The sequence below is a fragment of the Bos indicus x Bos taurus genome, chromosome 19 (genome assembly GCF_003369695.1).
Source record: "Bos indicus x Bos taurus breed Angus x Brahman F1 hybrid chromosome 19, Bos_hybrid_MaternalHap_v2.0, whole genome shotgun sequence".
NCBI lineage: Eukaryota > Metazoa > Chordata > Mammalia > Artiodactyla > Bovidae > Bos > Bos indicus x Bos taurus.
In genome coordinates, this window is record NC_040094.1 from 23,901,393 (window position 1) to 23,919,802 (window position 18,410).

At 43.7% G+C, this 18,410-nt stretch overlaps 1 protein-coding gene across 2 annotated transcripts in view; it reads right to left on the reverse strand.

Annotated features, from left to right (window-relative positions):
- Positions 1-17: 17 nt before the first annotated feature.
- Positions 18-18,410, reverse strand: part of SMYD4 (SET and MYND domain containing 4) — a 39,433-nt gene continuing 21,040 nt past the window's right edge. The window contains exons 5-11 of one of the 2 annotated variants that reach the window (XM_027519512.1): positions 16,443-17,607; positions 6,478-6,660; positions 5,776-5,939; positions 4,415-4,547; positions 3,462-3,578; positions 3,134-3,257; positions 18-1,864 (exon numbers count right to left, since the gene is read on the reverse strand). In XM_027519512.1, the coding sequence (XP_027375313.1) occupies positions 1,711-1,864; positions 3,134-3,257; positions 3,462-3,578; positions 4,415-4,547; positions 5,776-5,939; positions 6,478-6,660; positions 16,443-17,607 (2,040 nt within the window). In that variant the 3' untranslated portion in view covers positions 18-1,710. The other variant, XM_027519513.1, reaches the window with a different exon arrangement.

Consider the following 18,410-nt stretch of genomic DNA (forward strand, 5'->3'; position numbering starts at 1 on the left):
GGGAGGAAGCCTGTAACTTCAGGAAATAATTCTTTATTTTATAGAGCATTTAAAGAAAGCTTTTAGTTCACATAAGAATGAGGTCTGTGATGTAAAATTCTACCCATATTCTTTTTAAGGAAGTGGGCCTCTTTTACTAAGTACAGCGGAACCTTTTTTTCAGGAACTTGAAACGTGCCAAGTGTTTCAAGAACAGAACAACTACAGAAGCAGCCACAGGACTAAATTTTTCTTCTTGAAAGTCAGCTCTACCCAAACATCTCACTGGCCATGGCCTCTGCCACAGTGAATTAGCAGAAAGGAAGATAAACGAGATTCTGCCTGCCCTTCATTCAAAGGTTTGAGTGGAAACCATGTTCTGAACACTCAGCTTCTTGAAAAGCTATTGCCAGGCAGCGTCAAGGCCATTCAATTCCTGATTATAAATGCCAGGGCACTGGCATTATAAACTACCAGGCACTTCTTGGGCATGGTTGGGGTGGGCAAGCTCTCCAGGCAGTGTGAATTCTTTTCCACTAACTAACTCATCTGAACCACTTGGTCCCCAGTGGTGACAGAGAACCCAGGGTTCAGATCCAGAGACTCTGGCCTCCTCACGGGGTTTAGACTGGGGTCCCCAACCTCCAGAATCTAATGCCTGATGATCTGAGGTGGAGCTGATGTAATAATAATAGAAATAAAGGGCACAACAGACATAATGTGCTTGAATCATCCCCAAACCATCCCCACCCTGCTCCTGGTCTGTGGATAAACTGTCTCCCATGAAACCAGTCCCTGATGCCAAAAATGTTGAGAGCAGTGCTATATAGCCAGGCAGACAACAGTTCTTCCTATCTTGTCTCTTAGGTTTGAAACCACAAGCAGCCACGCCCACACCCTCAGCATCTTCTGAAGCTGTTTTTCCCCCTTTTCAGTACTTACATAGTCTGTATTTCATTTGCCTGCTTGGGGAGATAGGAAAAAAAAGCGATCTCTTTTCAGGTTTGCTAATAAACATAACTCAGAAAGGAGGTGTTATAAAGCCTTCGCTACAAGCTTGATCTTATTAGTGTTTGGTCAGTGAGTCAGCCAAGAATATACAGTGAAATCCAGAGAACAAGGACTGGAAAACTAGTAGAAAACACATTGAGAGATGCCATCCTAGCCCAACAGTAAAATGGCCCCATATTTATTTCTCTATTCATGATTTATATGCTACCGGATTAAACAAAGGATTTGAGGAAGCTAGATAACGTAAATGAAACTGTCTCTCTAGAGGTAAGGAGCCTCACTGACTTCTGGCTTTATAACTATTTTTCAATTACAACACAACTATTAAGAGTTAAAGTTCCCACTGGACTGGTACACAACATTTCATTACTGCTAGAAACCATAGGAATGTTCCAGTGAAGCCGACATCATCATTTAGAGAGGTGGCGTCTAGCCAAAACCCTAGGCTAACATCCAGATGCCTGCAGACCAGCTAAAATCCTTTTAAAGGGCTTAGGCTCTCCAGATACCAGTTTGAAGTCTTTTCTGGGAAATGGGAGTTTGTGCTGGAGAGTAGTTAACTACTTCAAAAAACATCCATCAAAATAGGTGAGCCTGTCTCTAACTGCGATGCTCTCCAAGTCCTTCCCCATCTCGTACACCAGGCTTGTGACTGTCAGGCAGGTCCTGTATTTTAGGTGACAGCTCAGCAGCAACAGACCCTCTTTAACTCATCCCACCCTACTCCTTAGGTCCCACAGGGATGGGCAGCAAGTCCAATAAACAGGACTTCATCTTTTGTAGCTCCCGGATCTCGTCATTCCAAGGGCCATAATGTACCAACAGGACCTTCTCTGCCTTCTGTATTGTCTTCAGAGCTTCGGGTACTGCACACCTGAACCAAAAGCAGGTAAAGAGGAGTGAACCCATGTATTCAATCAGGCAAAGATTAGTGGAGGGCCTACTCACATCCTGCGAAGAATGCAGAGTACATAACTTTTGTTTTCAAGAACCTTATAGTCTAGAAGGGCAGATAAGACTCACAGAACACACTGAAAGGCAGAGTTTGAAATGAAAGTTACAAAAAAAGTACAAAGATTCCAGGATACGGAGAGACGGGCAGGTCTCAAAGCACTCATCCGATATTTCTGTTGTTGTTCAGTTGCTAAGTCAAGTCCGAGTCTTTGTGACCACGTGGTCCTATATTTACTTGAGGTTTACTCAGGAGTCGTTGTCTCAAGAGACACCAAGTCCATCTGTGATCTGATTCTGCAGCTCTTTGCCCTCTCTCTGACCGAATGGGCTGCCTCTACGTCTTGGGTATCAGGCCCACCCACCACACAGTCCCAGGACCTAGTTTCAAACATTTCACCACACCAATGGCAGCTTCATCAAGGCTGGACGTATTCCATCCAGAAATACTGACAGCAGGGCCTCCTAATGGTCCCCGTTACAAAAGTGGATGAGGCCGTCAACTCACCAACCCTACTGTTCTTTCAACTTGCAAAGCTGGGTTTCTCAACCTTGACGATATTGACATCTGGGGGCCAGATAATTCTTAGCTGGGGGGTCGAGGTGCTGCCGGCCCATGCACTGATGGGTGTTTAACAGTATCTCTGGCCTCCACCCCGAGTCCTAACAATTAAAAACGTCTTCAGACATTGCCAGACGTCCCCTGGGGAGCAAGAAGACGCGTGCTTGATTACAACTGCTTTAAAAATAGGACCAGGAAGAAGGAAGAGGGCCTGGAGTGAGGGTGCTGAGAATGAGCACCCGAGGGAGGGAGGGGACCGAGAAGAATGGCTAAGAGCTGCTACGACGGTGGGCATGGGGTGCGGGGAGCCTGAGGCAACCTCTCCCTGGGAAACTCCCTTCAGAGCTAAGAGCTTCCCCGCATCTCCCAGGAGGAAATTCTAAAGCAACAAATGTGTCAGCAGGACAGAAGGAAGGGATCGTTCCTAAAGGGGAAATAAAGACGTTTCACTTTATTTTCATTCCAGGGGCCGCGTGACCTAATTTCCTAGAGAAACTGTTCGGCCCTCATCAGAGCCTCATCTCTTTTCTACAGAGCAGTGGGGTGCTGTGAGAGCAAAAAGGAACACACAAAAGAGCCTAGTATAAAATCAGTATGTGGCCTGGCGAAGTGCTACGAAACAAGACTTACCCATTGAAGAAGACCTGGGCCAGTTTGAAGAGCTCATGGCCCATCTCCACACTGGATGGCCCATGGTGGACCTCCACCACCTGAAGACTCTTCTGCAGGTGGGTCGCTGACTTCTCCCAGTCCCCTGCAAAGAGAGGAAGATCTGGATCCAGATGAGAACCACAGTCAGCTGTGGATGAACTTGTTCTGGGAAAGGAAAGCTGAATGGAAGGGAGAGCAGCCTCAGATGGAAGACTGAGAGACACCCAACCAGACAAGGCCAAGGTCACGACCGCACACACAAGGCAGGTTCATTCCTCGGAGCGGAAGATACAGACACAGGCCATACCTAAGGCAGCATAGGCCTGGGCCAAGGCATCCTCGATTTCTCCCACCACGCTGTGTTCCGCAGACAGGAAGCTCTCGGCATCACTCTGACACCCCAGCAACAGCTGAATGGCTACCTCTATCAATTCAAAGGAAAGTGGACTCATTACAGACACAAATCCAGTCTTAGAAATGAGATTCCAGCCCTTAAATCCTCTATGGGTGGGCCTGAATGTGGAAATCCCACTTTGTCTCCCTGGGTTGTGATCAACCCGCAATGTTGGGTCCAATAAAGCTGTTCTCTTATGTTTTCTCTTTCAACAGCACAAGGTGCTGGGTGAGGCCTCCCCACATGTGCTCTGGGTTTCCAACTTCAGTTTGAAGTGGGATGGCTACATTCCATGTATGGTCGTTACTTCTCTTGACTCAGAAATCTAAGCAAAAAGGTCAACTTTCATAAAAAGTAGGGTAAATAAATTCCCATGACGTCAAGCCCCAAGGCAGAGCTTTCCAGGATAATGAGGGGTTTTGTAACTCCCTTTCTGGAAAAAGCAGGATACTTAAACCCACTGGGCACATGCTCCACTGCTCTGTAGATGAGAGACAGGCTCTGGTGAGTGCAGAACAGTTTCTCTGGGAAATTAGATCACGAGGCTCCAGAACTTAAGTAAGTGACATTGAGCTTCTGGATATGCACAAAGATTACGGATGTCAGAGATAATCCGTTAGTCTTTAACTAACTCTCTGATGCCTAAGAGAACAACAGCTTAAATCAGTTGGCCCTTTTTCAAGGACATCATGCAAATTGAACTGGTAAGGGTTTGGTCTCACTGGCCTACATAGCCATCTTGTGGCTGGCAGGGGGATAATTAAATTCAACGCTTCAATCTTCACTGAGTATCCTTGAGATCAAGGTGAACTTGGACTGAATAAAAGAGAAGGGGCTGGAGGACCGAAGCAGGGAGCCACTCTCACCTAGTCTGCCGTTTCTGAGATGCTTCTGGGCCTCCCCCACCTGCCGCTGAAGGTCCTGTAGCCGGGAGACCAGGAGGTCTCTGCTGACTGATTCCATACAAGCTGGGCCGCTGCAGCTCAGAACATCATCTCCCTGCAGAAGTCAGTATTCTCTTTATTGACCCAAGTCAGCTAGCGACACTGCACGTGCTTACCCTACAGCATCACTCCAGAACTTCTGACCCTGTGGGGCAAGGAGACTCCTGCCGTAGCATACAATGACCAAGGGGGACTGAATCTGGATTCGGTTTGATGGCAGCAACTTTAGCAGAAGCAGGAGCTGAGCCTTGTGGGAGATTTAGCTTCTGCAACCAAATTAAAACTGGTACAGACCACAGTCTCTTTCCATATTAGCGTTGTGTTGTGTGTTAGTCGCTCAGTTGTGTCTGGCTCTTTGTGACACCATGAACTGTATCCCACCCGGCTTCTACAGTTCCTCTTACTTCTCTCTGGGGCTAGGACTTTGGATGACAGACATATTTCCAGGGGTTATGAAAAAGCCACAAGGAAACCAACAGGAAAAGGTGCTGGGTGAGGCCTCCCCACATTTGACGCTGGGCTTGTTGTGACTTCAGCTTTACAATAAAACCAGTTCCATGTTCTACCTACAGGTCCCCTAAGACATTAGCTGTTTTTCAGATGCCAGAATCCATGGCTCCATTTGGCAAGAGCACCCTGATTTCTCCCGAGGGTCCTCTTTCACCCTTCCTCAGTCAGTACCTGGGAGCTGAGCGGGGAGCAGGCAGCTCTGATATGGCCCATCCCTCTGGCCCAAATGGCTGGAGGGAATCTCTGTGCCTCTGATTTCCCTCCAGCCACAGGTATTGGGTTGATGAAACGCAGTATGATTTTTGCCCACATCTCTGTTAGAGTCTGTATGTTTTTATCCTTCTGGACTGGGAGGGTCTAAGGCTGGAGCTAAAGGCAGCCATCCGGCCACGGCAAGGAGGAAGTCTCTCTGAGACTGGGTTAAATAACAGAGAAAATGGAGCTGAGGGGCAGAAAGAAAAACTGGGTCTTGGTGACGCTCCCTGAGCCCCTGGGCCACAGTGTATTTGAAGCGCCCTTGACCTGGGACTTCCTCGCGATTCACTGGAGCAACCCTGACTTAGTTTAGGTGGGATTCTCTGCTCTTTGCAGGAGAAAGAGCGTGAATCCCAACCCTTCCCTGTGGTTCCTGTAGGGGGTGATCAAGGTGTGGGGGAAGAGAGAGTATGGCTTTCAGCACCTCCAAGTCCCAAAGGCATCCTCCTAAAGATTTCAGGCCTTTCAGCTGGATAACTGATGTCCCAGAAAAGCCACGAGAAGAGAGAAAGATTCACCTGCAGGAGCGCTCTGCAACGGTGACAACGGAAGGCTCCCCGACCAGGCCCCGCCGAGGGTCTCTGCTTCTCACGTTCACAAGGTGGACAGTCGCAGTCAAAGAAATACTGAGACCTCAGCTTCTGGCGCCTCTCAGCAACGCCCATCCTGCTCTCATGCGGTCCTGCAGAAAGACCACGCTTGGCCAATATTGAAACCCAGAGAGCACCAAACACTGCTTAAAAGATTGCAGGGGACTTCCCTGGCGATCCAGTGGTTAAGACTCTGAGCTTCCACTGCAAGGGACAGCGGGCTGCCTCCCTGGTCAGGGAACTAAGATCCTGCACATCACAGTCAAAAAAAAAAAAAAAGACTTCAGCTTAGTGGAGGGTCTGGTAATCACACATCATGTGAGAAGTACCTTTTACTCAAACACGGGTGTAACTATAGAAACAGGCTTCACAGTCATGGGGACAGGAAGGAAAAGAAGCCAAGAAGTTGTTCCCAGTCCATTTTCAGAATAGGATGCTTATAGGGATCAAGCCGTGAGACACACCGTAGTGTAGACACAACAGGGCCTAGTGAGGAGCTCTGTGCCGCCTCCACCAGGAAACAACCCTCCCTGGGCAGATGAAGGCACCTGCTTTGGGGCCTGCCCATGCGAGTTCACCCCGTCCTTTTCTGCTGGAGAAGGTGGGCAGCGGGGAGGATGGACGGCTCACCATAGCAGTGCAAGATCTCTTGCCCACTTCGAATCAGCTGTGATGCCCGAATGGTGGCGATGGTGCCGATGAAGGACACGCTGGTGTTGGGGCTGCAGGAATGGTTCAGGAGGCTGACGACAGGGAAAAGGGCCGTGGCAAGGCGCACCCGCCGGGTGTCAGTAATGAGGCTCTCTTTAGATCCTGAAAGTGCAAGAGGAGACAGGGGAAAAATGCGTCAGGACATTCATCCTGGCCTCGCCCTCCATTCCAGCCGGATGAGCTGGGTGATCAGGCCTGAAGCCCGGCTGAGTCAGAGTTCCACAAGCCGGATCTGATATAAATCAGACGGAGCGTGACTCAGAGCTAACTCTGGTCCCCAGGAAGCAAAGCAAATGAGCACATGAAAAGTCCACCAGAATCCGGGAACCTAACCACTGTGTCTCAATTCCCCCAAAATAATCCAAAGATTAGAATTTGTAGAAAATAATAAAAAAGGAATTATCAGTAGGGAGCCTTCTAGACAAGACAGTTGCATAATGTTCATGACGACATGGAAACCGGAGCACCTGCTGAGGTGACTTCCTAAAGACTTTGATAGTCCAAGTGCTTTTGTTTAACTGGTCTTTGGGGGGTTAATAGAACAGGTAACCTAATGGCTATCTTAAACAGGCCTATCATCTATTTTTTAAAAAACTAGAGTTATTTCTTATGCTCACCTCTTTATTCTGCTCTTTGTCCCAATTTGATGGGATATCAGTCAGTAGTAGTTCTCACTGAAAAAAATCTCTGAATCACTTTTTTTTTGGCTACACCTTGCCGCATGTGGAACTTCCCTGAGCAGGGATCAAGCTTGTGCCCCCTGCACTGGAAGTGTGGGGTCTTAACCACTGGACCACCAGGGAAGTCCTGGGCTATGTCTATTCCAGTTCCATATCCCAAGCAACCTCTTCTTTGAAACACAATCAGCAATTTAACCACATGACTGAAAATTAGGAAGGAAGTGGTGGAAAAGAGTCGTGAGGCTATTTCTGCACCAAGGCTCAACCACTTATATTCATATGTGAATTCTTCTATTCTCCTGAAGGCCCACTTGCTCTTATTTTAGCCATAACTCTAATTGGCATAGCTATTCAGCTTCTCAGCCCACAACAGTCCAGAAACAGAGAACCAATAAGATGCAGGATTTCTGACAACGACCAAGGAGACGGTGACAGACTGGGGAGGAGGCAGAACTTATACAAGGATAATAGCCTTGGGGCAAACAAAAATACTAGCACCACCGAGTTTTACTACAACTGTACATCTGACTTAACCAGAGGCTCTCAGACTCACACCATGCTTGCACGGATTTTTGTGACAGCCATACGTATCAGGAGAATGCACAGTACACACAACCTTGAGCGTACGAAAGGTTTCAACTGCGTTCCGAAGCCTTGGTGTAAGCACGAGCAGATCGTATTTCCAACAAAGCTGGTTGAAATAGGAAAGATACTGGTACTTGAAAGGGAAATTTCAGTTTTCTGGAAAACTGATAAGCCATCACTTAATTGTGATATCACCATATAAGCCAGGAGTCTCAATCTACCAACCACCAAATAATGGGGTGTAGGCACATATGAAATAAAGAAAATATAAACCATCAAGTGAAAATGTTCTAGAAAGGAAAACATTAGCTATAGGGCTAATACTGTCTCTCTGCAGACAATTCTATTACCTGCTGCTGTGGAGAGCCAGAATTAGAACAAGTAAATAAAACTCACAGGGAATCCAAATGACTCCATTTTAGTCAACAGTTCTACACTGTATTGAAATCTTTCATTAGTCCGTCTCCTAAATGCATAACTGATTTTAGTATCCTTCCCCCCGCCTTGTCCAAGGCCTACCTTCTGGTAAATGTGCTAATGAGCAGTGGAAATGCTAAAAGGTAAGGAGGCCGCAGGAAGGAGCAGCACAGGGCACAAACAGTTTGTAGTCTGAATAATCAGCCTCTGCATAATTAAGAGTTGACTTGCATTGCCAACTACTGATAACTGGCAATCTATATTAGAACAGCTGCTAAAATTTTCCCAGAAAAAAATTATCACAATGCCGTGAGTAATGCCAGCTTCGTGAATTATTTATGGATTATCCTCTGACAGAAGTAGGCCCAGCAACTGAGTGGGGTGAGTATTTTATGTCAGAGTTGAATCTCTAATTATCTCGACAAAATTAAGTATTGATTTTAAAAGTTATTCAATATTTTGCATTAGTCATCTATTAGCAGAGATCAGAGAAAGAGAGAATGTGTAGGTACCTTAAGCAAATCTGTTGACATTTTGTGTACAGAACAAACAAAAAACAAAAAAAGAGGGACCGATTCTTTATCTTACGGAAAGGGCAGCTCACTAATATCCTTAGTACACTTAAAATGAGATTCAAGTAAAGAAAAAACATTCATTTATAATACTTTTGGAATATACCTCTCTTGGCAGATATTTTATGAAACTTCATAAAACTTATGGCAGATATTTATGAAATTTCTGTGTAAAACAAGTCATCAAGGATCCCCACGAAAGGTAGATTCCCAGTGGCTGAAGAGTGAAAGGGCAGTGAATTGACCTGAACCTCTGCAGAACTTCATTAATCCCCTTTATGACCTGAACCCAGACACACCATGAATATGCCAGTTTTACCCAGACAGATCTGCACATACCGAGGTCTGGAGTTTCATCGGTGGCCAGTTCTATTCCTTCAAATAAGTGCCAAAGAGAGGTTCCTGAGGAACTATGATTAAATAGGATTTATGCAAAGATAATAACATACATTTTTATAGGTTTTTGTCAAAATCCATCCAAGTTAACACTTTAATCCTTCTTCTGAGCTACTGATGAAACAGCTGCTAATGAAATTCAATGAGAACACTAAACTGGGAGGTGTTGGAACCCCAAAGAAATAATAAAAAGGAATGAAATAAGATTAGAAATATTAGCAGACGGAGACAAAATTAGATTGACTTCAAAAATGAAAGTGAACATTGCTTGTGGGCGTGTTAACTGGTACAACTTTCCTGGAGGGCAATTTTGCAGTATGTATCAAGTGCCTTAAAAAATGCTCTTATCATGTGAACTTTTTTTATTGTTTAAAGAAACGAAATTACAAAAGAAACACATGGGAGTCCGAAAAAATTTACAATCTGCAAATTACAGAGAAAATAACATCATTTATAATACTCTCAGTCAGCTATAAGGTTTTGGAGCATTATATAAGTTTTCTTTCTAGCCCTAAATATGGAATTTTTAACATAACTAGCAACATGAGAGACTTCACTTTGACTTTGCACTTTCATGCATTGGAGAAGGAAATGGCAACCCACTCCAGTGTTCTTGCCTGGAGAATCCCAGGGACAGTGGAGCCCAGTGGGCTGCCGTCTATAGGGTCCCACAGAGTCGGACACGACTGAAGCAACTTAGCAGCAGCAGCAACATGGTACACGTAGTGATTTGTAAGTTACTTCTCTTCACTTAGTATGTCATGGCCATCTCTTTATACTCTAACCTGAGATGTATACTATAATTAAAAAAAAAACACAAAGCAACTCTGCCAATCTGATAGGGAAAAAAATGGTATCTTGCTTAAATTACTAGAGAGAGGTTAGAAATGATCATCTTTATTACTACTTTGATAAAGTGCTTGCTTATGTATACATAAGATTTAACTTATATACCATAAAACTCACCTATTTTAAGTGTAATTCAACAATTTTAAGGAAATTAATCTAAGTTGTGCAACCATTACCGCAATCCAGTTTTAGAACATTTCCATCACTATGTCCATTTGTAAAAGTTGACTTTAAGAGTTGCACAGTTGCTGGGAATGTTCTCATTTTGTCACTCACATTCTCATTTTTCTTTATGGGTTTTGGGGGGTGGGGAGTGTTAAATCGACAACTATTTCATTTCTTACAATGCTGTGTGCCAACAACTTTGCTTGAGCTCAGCTGAATATTTTTTCTGCTAGTCTTGCCTGGGATTACCTTCAGGATTACAACCATCTGCATGTGGTTTTTTGAGAGGCTAGCCCAGGCTTGTTCACAGTCCACATGATCATTTTAAGAATTAACAATCGCAGCTGCAAGGTCTCTTAAGGCTTAGATTCATTAAGTCACATAACATCACTTCTACTGCACTCCACTGATCAAACTGAGGTTCAGCAGGGGGGGAAACAGGCTCCACCTCTGGATGGGAGAAAAAGCAGTGTCAAGTTCAAACGGAGTAAACATATAAGGATGGGACCACAGAAATTGTGGTCATGTTTGCAAACAGCCTCCCCTAGAGGCCTGGAGATTCACCTAGTCCTCTCATTATCCGTATCAGAGTACTGACCCCCACAGAGGTTGAGTAACCCGCCCAAGTTCATACTGAGAGTTAGTGGTTAGAGTGAGAGAACAGGAACTCACTGTTCCCCATCCAGCACTTTCATTCCTTCAAGGGCCTCTTTCACCTACATCTGCTATCTTCTTTTCTGATTATAGTGTTTTTGAAATTTGGCATTTAAGTTAAATCTAGCTATCTTCTAATTACTGAAATTTGGTATTATACACTTTAGAAAGCTTCTCTGACCAGCCTAAAATTATGTAAAAATTCACTTATCTTTGTCTAGATATTTTATGGTTTAATTTTTAAATATTTAATTTTTTAATGACTTGAGGAAAGACTCTAATACTTTTGGGGGGCTACCATATCAGTACCATATTGCTTTTAATTATTGTAGCTCAATGCTGATAGGAAATCTAGTAGTACTAAGTCCCTTCAGTACTTTTTACAACAAAAAGGCTATTCTTACCCAGTTATTCAAGAAGAACTTTAGGACACTGTCAAAGTTTCAGAAAAATCCAATCGTGATTTCACTGGAAATGGCATTATACTGATTAGGTCAATGCAGGGAAATCGGCATTTTTACATTTTTTAGTCTTTCCTTCTCAGGACATGGCATGTGTCTGCATTTATCCAAGCCTTCTTTTATATCTTTCCAAATTAAAATATCCTTGCATTTCTGGAAGAGATTCTACTTGGTGATATATGATTGCTCCTTTAATAAGCTGCTGGATGTGACATAGCAGTGATTTTTTTTTTTTCAGGGTTTCTGCATCTATATTCACAAGTGAGACTGGTCTATAGTTTTTATTCTGGGCTTTGTAAAATGAGTGGGAAAAGGTACTAGGTTGTACCCATGTCCTGGAAGAGTTTATAATGTATAAAAATGATATAAAGTATCATTATATTTTTAGATATTTTTATAATGTTTATATTGTATAAAAAAGATAAAAATATCTTTCTGTTCCTTGAAAGGTACTTTTTAAAAGGTAGCTAAATGTGTTCCTTAAAAGTTTTAAAGAACTCACATAGAAAAGAGTGGGTCTGGCTTGTTTTTATGGAAATATTTTGATAACTTTTTCAATTTCTTCCATAATCACTGGACTTTTAAAGCATTTTCCTCCCTCTGGAAAAATTTAGGCAATTTCTCTTTTTCTACAAAGTTGTCTACTTAGTATTTTCAAATTCAATAATCTAAAGTTGTACTAAATATTTGCTATAAACTTTAAAACAAATTTATATTCTTGGCTACACCCCTTCATTGTTTCTAATTTGGGGGCGTTTTCCCCTGCTGCTGCTGCTGCTGCTGCTAAGTCGTTTCAGTCGTGTCCGACTCTGTGCGACCCCATGGACGGCAACCCACCAGGCTCCCCCGTCCCTGGGGTTCTCCAGGCAAGAACACTGGAGTGGGTTGCCATTTCCTTCTCCAACGCATGACAGTGAAAAGTGAAAGTGAAGTTGCTCAGTCGTGTCCGACCCTCAGCAACCCCATGGACTGCAGCCATCCAGGCTCCTCTGTCCATGGGATTTTCCAGGCAAGAACACTGGAGTGGGGTGCCACTGCCTTGGATTTCTTACTTAGATTTGCCAAACTTCTGTCTCTATCAGGAACCTGTAGACTGTATAGCCTGTGTGCCAAATCCTGCCTGCTGCCTCTTCTTTGTACATATGTGGCCTAAGAATGGCTTTTGCATTTTTAAAAATCATTTATTTTTATTTTTGGCTGCCCTGGGTCTTCGTTGCTGTGCACGGGGCTTTCTCTAATTGCGGGGTGAGCAGGGGCGACTCTCCAGCTGCAGTGGGAGGGCTTCTCACTGCGGGCACTTCTCTTGCTGCGGTATGTGGGCTCCAGGGCGAGGGCTTCAGCAGTTGCGGCCCACGGGCGTAGCTGCTCCTTGGCACGTGGAATCTTCCAGGACCAGAGATCGAACCCATGTCCCCTGCACTGGCAGGTGGATTCTTAACTAACCACTGGACCATCAGGGGAGTCTGGTGCTTACATTTTTAAGTAGTTCAAAAGAAAATTCTCATGAAATGAAAAATTGTAAGGAATTCAGCGTTCAGCGTCCATAATAAATTTTCATTGGCGCCCAGCCAGGCACATTCATTTGTGTGCTGTTTATCATCGCTTTCATGCTACAAGTGCGGCTGAGTGGCTGCAGAAGAGACCACGTGGTCTGCAAAGCCCGGGCATTTACTACCTGGCCCTTTACAGAGAAAGTTGGCTAAACCCTGGTCTATAGGACACAAGCTTTGATGACTATATCTCTGAATTCCCTGTTTTATTATGTTATCTTGGTTTCTATATCCTTATTATTAATATATTTGATCAGAGGGGCATATTAAACTTTCTTATAACCATGGAGTTTTTGCCAGTTTCTCCACATATACTCAGTCACTTTTGTTTTACAGACACAATCTCTATGTTCCTGAGAGCTAAGCTTGATGATACATTTCAGAAAAGTCTCCTTTACAAAAATAAAGTGCCTCTTTACAAAAAAAAAAAAATAGATATCTTACCTTGGGTTCTACTGTTTTATATTAATACCCTGATTTGCCTGTGATTCCCGACATGTCTTGCCCAAACACTTCATGTTGTTTCAAGAGTCACCTGGAGGAGGGCATGGCAACCCACTCCAGTGTTCTTGCCTGGACAATCCCATGGACAGAGGAGCCTGGCAGGCTATAATCCATGGGGTCGCAAAGAGTTGGACATAACTGAGCAACTAGTACTTTTTGTAAACAGAATATAGTTGGATTTTAATCTTTTTGACCCATCCTAAAAGATTCATTTAATAGAGTTTAGTCCATTTATATTTACTGTTTAAGACTCATTTTTATAATTTTCCTACCTTTTGCTCTGTGAACTATTTTTTTGAATGTTTCTCATTTCCCTAGAATGAAGGGAAAGGTATACAACCAATTTTAAATTTGCTAGAATAGTGTTACCACAGTGTGAATATGTGTTTTTAATTTTAAAAATACAGGTATGTTCAAAGAAAGCCATAATCACCCATATTTCCACTTTTAGAATTCATCACTGCTAATTAAGATTTTGGTATTTTTACTTCTAGTGTTGTTTTTTACTAATGTATATACAGTTAAAACATAAGTAAGAATAAATCATGCATAAAATACTAGAACCTCATAGATGAAGACAGAGTCTCCTTTTCCGATCACTTCAGGTGACCAGTATTATGGTACGTATCTAGTCCTTTCTAGTCCTTTTCAGCCACAGAAGATACAAGTGTTCCTGACTATACATATTCTTCCTACCAAAATTCATTCTTAATAACTTGTGAAAAATTTTACCCCAAACTTGCCGTGTAAATAAAAAACTGACTGCAATGCAATACCATGAACAGGGAACAAAAACATTTAGGCGATGACTCTCTGACCATAAGGGGAGGCCAGTGAAGGAGGGCAGGTGGAAAACACGTTCGTCCCTCTGGCTTTGCCATCCTGCCTCAAGGACTCAGCCTGAGTTAGTGGTCGCCACTACTGTTTTTCGCAGACACCAGTTTTCACAGTTTTGCAAGCTACTGACATTTATATCTTTTTCGTATGTTCTACTTAGTATTTTAGAGGCAAGACATAATAGAATCAAGAGGTGGTATCTTTCTGCTGTATAATCTGGAAGCTCTATATACTATTTTTTATATTCAGAAAAACAAAACAAAATGAAAACAGTATTTTTTAAAATGCCAGTGAATGTACCCAAGGGAAAACACAATTCTGTAGAAACACTCAACAGATATATTTTAGAAGGTAGCAATGGCTCAAAGCAGCAAAAGGCAGAGAGGAAAACGGAGACTGGCTTGCAGTGTGATTCTGTTGTATCATGGGATGAGGCCAGTGCTATTTTGGGATGTTTCCTGTGCTTCAGGATGGGGAATTGAGTCCTGCCCCAAAATATGTCCAATGAAATAACTATACACTGTATAACTTGGCAGCTGAATTAAAATTAGAGATAAAAAATATAAACAAAAGGTTGACAGGATTCTACATTACCTCGTGTGAGACAATCAAAAGAGCTAAGCATATATAGTTCAGTGAAGCCACATTTAATATCTGCCTATAAATACTAGGTGTAGATATGACCTCATTCCTCCCCTCCAGAGAGCTAATTAGGAAATTGAGAAAAGTATCCTGAGCTGACTGAATTGAAACACACTGTCTGCTAAAATGGAGATCAAACAACAGAAATGTTGGAAACACCATTTCTTTGCTAATAACAGTATCTGTTGTCAGTACAATCATATTAGAGGTGGCACTCAGGATGCTGGGCACAGGTAACCTCCCCATCTACCTTAACAGCCTCATCTCCAGGGTCTAGTTCAGGAAAACAGGGCTAGGCTAGTCTGTGTCTAGCAATGGCCCTGAGACCAAAGGCAGCCCAAACTCAGATAAGGTAATCCATGTTTGATTAGAAATAGTCATACAGCCCTGGAGAAGGCAATGGCACCCCACTCCAGCACTCTTGCCTGGAAAATCCCATGGACGGAGGAGCCTGGTGGGCTGCAGTCCATGGGGTCGCTAAGAGTCGGACACGACTGAGCGACTTCACTTTCACTTTTCACTTTCATGCACTGGAGAAGGAAATGGCAACCCACTCCAGTGTTCTTGCCTGGAGAATCCCAGGAACGGGGGAGCCTCGTGGGCTGCTGTCCATGGGGTCGTACAGAGTCGGACACGACTGAAGCGACTTAGCAGCAGCAGCAGCAGTCATACAGCCCACTATAGCAGTATTGCCTGAAAAGCTGTGCTGGGCCAGATTCCTCTCTTGGAAATTTAAAACAGAAGAATGGAGGGAAAAATCTGTTGGCTGAAGAGAAGAGACAAGACTAGCTGTGTCACAGGAGTAAGTTAAGATTCTGATACTTTAACTACAGACCCTGCTCCGTCTGCAGTCTTGTTTGTCGTGATTGTTTTGTCTAGATTGTTTGAGCTTTCCTTCACAATAAAAAATTAACAGTGTAGGATTTCCCTGGTGGTCCAGTGGTTAAGGATCTGCCTGCCGATGTAGGAGACGTGTTTGATCTCTGATCCAAGAAGATTCCACATGCTCTGGGGCAATTAAGCCTGTGTACCACACCTACTGAGCCCTTGCGCCACAACTACTGAAGCCTATGCACCCTAGAGCCCATGCTCTGCAACAAGAGAAGCCACTATAATGAAAAGCCTCTGCACCACAACTAGAGTAGCCCCTGCTCACTGCAACTAGAGAAAGCCTGTGCACAGCAATGAAGACCCAGCACAATCATAAATAAACAAAATTTAAAATAAAATTACAGTTAAAATTAAAACAAAAATTAACAGTGTAACAGAGTTTTTTTTGGGCAGGGGATAGGATTTTTAACTTTATTTTTAGAAATAAGCACATCGGCTTCACAACTCTGTAATGTTAGGTGAGATTAAACTACCCATTTTACAGATGAGAAAGCTGAGGCAGAGTAGGATCAAAGTAATTTAAAGTCACAGAGCTTCTCGATGGCATAAGCAGAAGACAGCTGTGTGTTCCCTTAAGCCACTGACTTGACTACTGTTCTCTTTTACAGTTCTTTCTCCACTGTAAATGTTAGCTCTATCAAGAACAATATTGTAAGGCAGAATAAAGAGGTTTCCTCTTACCTGTTTGCTGGATGGTCGTTATTGCCTGAGCATTACACTGCAGCTGTAACATGTGTCTCAGCATAGCCACTCCCCAAACACTCAGCTCTGCACACAACACAGGAGGCTCTGCAGCTTTCAGCTTAGTTGGTTTCAGATCTGTTGTGAAGGCCTGTAAACCAGCTGCTTCGAGCTGCCTGCACAATGCAGAAACACTTAGAGCACAGAGGAATTTGTGCTCAGGGCTATGGTTTTCAGTATGGGGTAAAAGGTGGAAGATGGCATTATAATTCCTTTCATATTTCCCATTAATATCACATCCAGGAATTGGGGTCTCAACTGCTTTGCCCTTTTTGTCCCCCTCTCCTCCCAGGTCATATTTGAGTGTCTGCACCGGATTCTTGCTTTCAGGTAAGCAGATGCCCTGGTTACTCATCTCACCACAGAGCTTCTTGGTGACTTTGCCAACATCCTCAAATCTAGCTAAAAGAGTCGACCTCAGGGCAACATGACAAAACACACCCAGTGTGAGAAGCAGAGCCCCCAGAGAACACTCCACACTATGGTAGCGATCCCAGGCCTGCTGCATACACTCCTGGCTGCAGTACTTGGCATAGCTGCATCCATCACAGGGAACCGGGGCCAGAGTGTGCCTCAGACATCGGTGACAGTGAAGGTCCCCATTGGTAACTTGGATGTCCCACTTGCTCTCCAGGCCACGAGGCCGCAGTGGCACTTCTCCTGGGTTAAGGACACTCACAAAAGCATCCTCTTTCACCAGAAGCTCTCCTGGGAGGATATCTTTTGTGGCAACCAGATAGCGGCCTTTTAAAGGGTCTATATGTAAGCTGACAGAGGACGAGGCGCCAGGAATTTGTTCATTCTCTTCCCTTAGGTCCACACCCTCAAAGGTTTTGGTTAGAGCCTCTGGGAAGATTTCTGGGAGATTCTCCTTTTCTTGTACCTTCACTTTCACACGACAGAGGGTTCTCTGCAGAATCTGAAACTGGGAAGCTGAGAGAGTTGGCTTGGCAGCAAAGCTACTTTCAAGATCAGTGACGGTCTGGCTTGCCTCCTGTGGTCTCCCCAGGGTCACCAGACACTCTGCCTTACGCAACAGCAGCTTGGGTTGCAATCTTTCTGGATACCCATGCGTCTGTGCTCTGACGATGTCTTTAAGGCATGTCTAAAAACAGAAAGTAGATTCCCAAATGACCATTCGTCCCCACTCTATAAAATATTCACTTGGAAGTCTTAACAAAAATCTACAAGTGAGTGAAGGATTATTAAAAATAGAGCAACTACAACCCTGTGCTTATTTCTTTAAATCATATTGTACTGTGATCTTTTAGTTTAATGATTAGAAATACATGCTGAAGGTATTATGTTTAACTGTCATTAACTATTTTTGATTCTAAGGAAAAAAGTTTTACAGACAGAAGAGGCATATTATGGTGATTAAGAGGGCATCCCAGTACAGACTCCGCCTCTTACTAGTTGTATGACCTTGTGCAAGTGAATTAGCTTCTCAGTGTTTAAGTTTCCACATCAGAAAAAATGGGGATAATAATACCTCACAGGATAGAAGTAAAGACAAAATCAAGGTAATATACCTGAAGTGTTAAAAAGATGCCTGGAACACAGTATGTGCTTAATATATGGGAATCATTATTGTAAGAAGTAATAATATAGGGAAGATATAAAGGGCTAAACGCTTCACAAGGTCTTCCCATCGCTGCCTTCAGTAGCCCAGGCTTTTCTTGCTGGGGGACTGGAGTTAGATTCTTGCTCTCCTCCTTTGGACCAAAGGGCTTAAGTGTGAACTTGTGATTACTCAGATAGCTCTCTCCCCCACCCCCGCCACTTTTCCAGTTTTGGTTGTGCTGGGTTTTCGTAGCTGCTCAGGTTTTTCTCTAGTTCTGGAGCATAGGGGCTACTCTCTAGTTGCGGTGTGAGGCCTTCTCACTGAGGTGGCTTCTCCTGTTGTGG